The sequence below is a fragment of the Lactuca serriola genome, chromosome 4 (assembly GCF_051521515.1).
Source record: "Lactuca serriola cultivar US96UC23 chromosome 4, Lser_US96UC23_V15, whole genome shotgun sequence".
NCBI classification, from domain to species: Eukaryota; Viridiplantae; Streptophyta; class Magnoliopsida; order Asterales; family Asteraceae; genus Lactuca; species Lactuca serriola.
Genome location: NC_136411.1, coordinates 396,228,843 through 396,232,814, shown reverse-complemented (window position 1 = coordinate 396,232,814; position 3,972 = coordinate 396,228,843). Strand labels below are relative to the sequence as shown.

The following is a 3,972-nucleotide window of genomic DNA, read 5'->3' as shown; positions in this document are numbered from 1 at the left end:
TACTCCACGGGAGACATGTGTTGGTCAAGCTCATCTATAGGGATAGTCAGAAGAAAATCTTGAGCATGTGGTGCACGTAACCACTAGAAAACCGTTTTCTGCCGAGTCGTCATGTCGAGATGCACTTCCATATCTTGGACAATTTTACGAAAAAGGGCACTCGCCAATGTATTATGGGATTTAAGGAGGGGGCGGTGTATTGATTGTAGAATGATGATATGGCAACCATTGAACTCTATGGAATTCAATGCGTTGTGGATGCCCTAATCAAGATCGATGCTCGTCCCTAGCCATAGCCATAGGAACTAGGAATAACTCTATTGTGTTGGAATGGGATTCCAAAAAAGCTTGTAAATGAAACAAAGGCGATTCAATTGTACAACACGTAAAGCGTGATCCATTATACCAAGCAAGACGTGCGTCGTATTCTTCATTACCTTCCACTAGCCGCCTATCACTTTGTGTACGCTAGCCTATCTCACTCCCGAATTTTAAGGCAAAAACAAACAATCCCTAAAAATGCCAAAATACGACACAGCGCAAATGTGAGTGTGCGCGCCTGGCACATCATTCGACCCGATTCACCACTCTCTCTCTCTCTCTCTCTCTCTCTCCACATCCGCCATTGAAGAAGCTTTCGATTGCTGAGAAGATTCCTCACTCGACGATCGGAAAATAATCTTTATTCGATGTGATAAATCTTTTCACATTGTTTGATTTGTGATGAATGGATCTCAAAACCCATAGAGAGGGGGATTAACTCTGTGCATTTAGGGTTTGTGGAAGCAAATAAAGATTTAGGGGATTGGGATAGTGTGTGTGTGCGCGTCTGATAGAGAGCGAGGGAGAGAAATGCCTAGCGTTGCTGTGAAATTATACAGTGTGTTTTTTAAATTGATATTGAAGCGACGGTTACAGAATCGAATCCAGAACCCTAATTTAAACGATGAGACGAATAGCTCATTTGGCGTTACGTCACGTCCTGAAGAGACGATCGTGGCTGCAAATCCTTTGTTTACCGACGGCGTTGCTACCAAAGACATCCATATAGATCCTTCTTCATGTCTCTCAATTCGTATCTTCCTTCCTGAAACGTGTCTCGTCTTGCCAGATTCCGATGTTGATAGGCTTAGGGCGAAGAGATCGGAACTTGAATCCAGATCCTTTCCAAGCAATTCGGAAAATGGCATTCCTCGGCGTAACAGTTACGGTTCCGCTGATGCGTATAGTGTTTCGGCAACTCCAAGCAATCGGAGGAGTAGTTATTGCAATGGTTTTAGTACGGATGACCTGAATTTGAAATCGGAGAATGGTGTTTACAGAGGTTATTCTCCGTTCACTCACAGATGTCGGAAACTGCCTCTGATGGTTCAGTTTCATGGAGGAGGGTTTGTGGCAGGAAGCTGTGATTCAGCGGCTAATGACTTCTTTTGTCGGAGGATTGCTAAAATGTGTGATGTGATCGTTGTAGCTGTTGGATACAGGCTTGCACCTGAGAATCGATATCCAGCTGCCTTTGAGGATGGGATAAAAGTGCTCCATTGGTTGGCGAAACAGGCAAATTTAGCAGAATGTGGCAAATCCCTAGGGAGATCACCTGATTCCAGAAAGTCAGATGTTCAAGGGCATATTGCAGATGCATTTGGGGCTTCTTTGGTTGAGCCTTGGCTAGCTGCACATGGAGATCCATCCAGGTACCTTCCTATCACCTCCTTCTGTATCTGTATCTGTATATGTGCTAATGTGAATTTTTTGTTATAACAAACTATAAAGCTGAAGTGACTACCATCTGTATCTTAAGAATCAAAAGCTTAACACAATCATGAGATACGAGGTTTTGATTTCTTGTTGTCAAGTATATTTGGTTTGTAACAAGATGACACTGAAACAGATGTGTTCTTCTTGGTGTGAGTTGTGGTGCAAACATTGCTGATTACGTGGCTCGCAAATCAGTGGAATCTGCTAAACAACTTGACCCAGTGAAGGTGGTGGCCCAAGTTCTGATGTACCCTTTCTTCATTGGAAATACCCCTACACGTTCTGAGATAAAACTATCAAACTCATATTTTTTTGATAAATCCATGAGCATACTCGCATGGAAACTCTTCCTCCCTGAAGAACAGTTCAACCTAGACCACCCTGCAGCCAATCCCCTCATACCCAACAGAGGCGGGCCCCCTCTGAAGCGAATGCCCCCTACATTAACAGTTGTGGCAGAACATGATTGGATGAGAGATCGGGCGATTGCATACGCACAGGAGTTGAAGAAGGTGAATGTGGATGCACCTGTTCTTGATTACAAGGACTGTGTTCATGAATTTGCTACTCTTGACATGCTTCTTAGGACACCTGAAGCACAGGCTTGTGCAGAGGACATTGCTATATGGGTGAAGAAATATATCTCACTTAGAGGTCATGAGTTTTCGTATTAGCAAAACGGACTTTTTAAGGGAGGAGGAGATAGATATCATACATAGAGGCACGCATGGTTTTGTTCTGTTTTTTTTTGGTAAGATCACACGATTTGATTTTCGTGAGAGTATAGATTGAGTTATATGAGATATAATACCTACCTACCCATTTTGGTTCATCCCATCCATGTGCTCCATGTTGGTGGATAGATTTGGTTTCCCTTGTAAAACTAGTGTAACATTTGTACCCATGGATTATTATATCCACATGAATCTCTCTCATCTTGTGTTTATTCTTCATGTTTCACTTACATTGTATGTCTCCAGTATTATATGTGAGGTCATTTTTATTCATTAGTTTATAGCTTGGTTCTTGGGGTAGTATATACTTGCATAAAGGTCAAGGGCTTTAGTGTTAATTCCAATGTGGATTGGACTTGATGCAGGCCCGTGTGTGTACCCAAGTTACATTCTCTTATGCAAGCTCGTGTACAAGTTTCAAGTAGTCATCTAATTCTAAAATCTTTTGGAAGATCTATCTAACTTTGCAAAAGCTGCAGCCAATATTGTTTTATCTATATCAAATCTAAACTCAAAATGGACTAAAACGACTATAACATCCTTGTGTAAAAGTTTCAAGTAGTAGTGTATTGAACTATTGATAAGGATGTGGAAAACATAATTTTACGTTAGAATTGATTAAACTTGAAATATAGTTATATATTGACAAGGATGTATACATGCACAAATGAAAAAAAAAAAACACTTTTACGTTATAACTTATTACATTTGAAATATAATTATGAAATGTAATCTAAACATAAACGTATCATATCAACATCTTATCAGCTGGTTAAAAAGTCTTATCAACAACCGACCCCAATCCATACATTAAACCAAGAAAAATGTTATTTGACAGTCCAATGTGCATCATCACACTGACATTCTAGGAGCAACAATATCTAAAGCATAATATGATGTCGATCAATATAGATAAAAAAAGCCATCTAAATGTCTGTTGTATAATCAAATTAGACCAACATAGAAAAATTACATCATATGAAAGCCACTCTTAATCAAAGTCCCCACATATGGATTCCCAAATATCCATCAACGTTTCCTCAACTTTCGGTCGTTGACTCGTAATAACTACTTTGCATAAGATATAACACATAATCAAATGGTTCCCTTCCACATCAATAGGGACATTTGGCTAGCGGTAGGCTAGAGTGGTGGATATCGTGGTGGGAATCGAGCAACCCTAATTTGGTTAATGAAATGGTTGTTAGGTGTAAAAAAACATAAGAAAAAGTCTCATGATTATCAAAATCAACTTTGAGAAGGCCTATGATTGTAGTTCGTCGGGTTTTTTGTTTAAAATTATGATGCTTATGGACTTTGGTCCCATGTGCTTGTGAATGGAAGTCCTACCAAAGAATTCACTTTGAAAGAGGCCTTTGTCAGGAAGATCTATTGTCTCATGTTCTTTTCATTCTTGTTGTGGAGGCCTAAATGTCGTGATTCATGATGTCATGGATGCAAGTTTATTTAAGCATGTTAA

The 3,972-nt window shown here is 39.9% G+C and overlaps 1 protein-coding gene across 1 annotated transcript; it reads left to right on the top strand.

The window, feature by feature from the left end:
* The first annotated feature begins 471 nt into the window (after nt 1–471).
* On the top strand, nt 472–2,704 carry LOC145097943 (putative carboxylesterase 16). Its single transcript, XM_079035616.1, has 2 exons — nt 472–1,694; nt 1,892–2,704. The coding sequence occupies exons 1-2, from the start codon at nt 853–855 to the stop codon at nt 2,430–2,432; spliced, it is 1,383 nt and encodes a 460-aa protein (XP_078891742.1). The 5' UTR covers nt 472–852; the 3' UTR covers nt 2,433–2,704.
* Nucleotides 2,705–3,972: the final 1,268 nt, after the last annotated feature.

What these genes read in the sequence shown, in the direction of transcription:
- LOC145097943 (XM_079035616.1), top strand. Translation starts at nt 853, where the DNA reads ATGCCTAGCGTTGCTGTGAAATTATACAGTGTGTTTTTTAAATTGATA. An exon ending in GCACATGGAGATCCATCCAG is followed by an intron (nt 1,695 to 1,891) that starts GTACCTTCCTAT and finishes ACACTGAAACAG; the next exon opens with ATGTGTTCTTCTTGGTGTGA.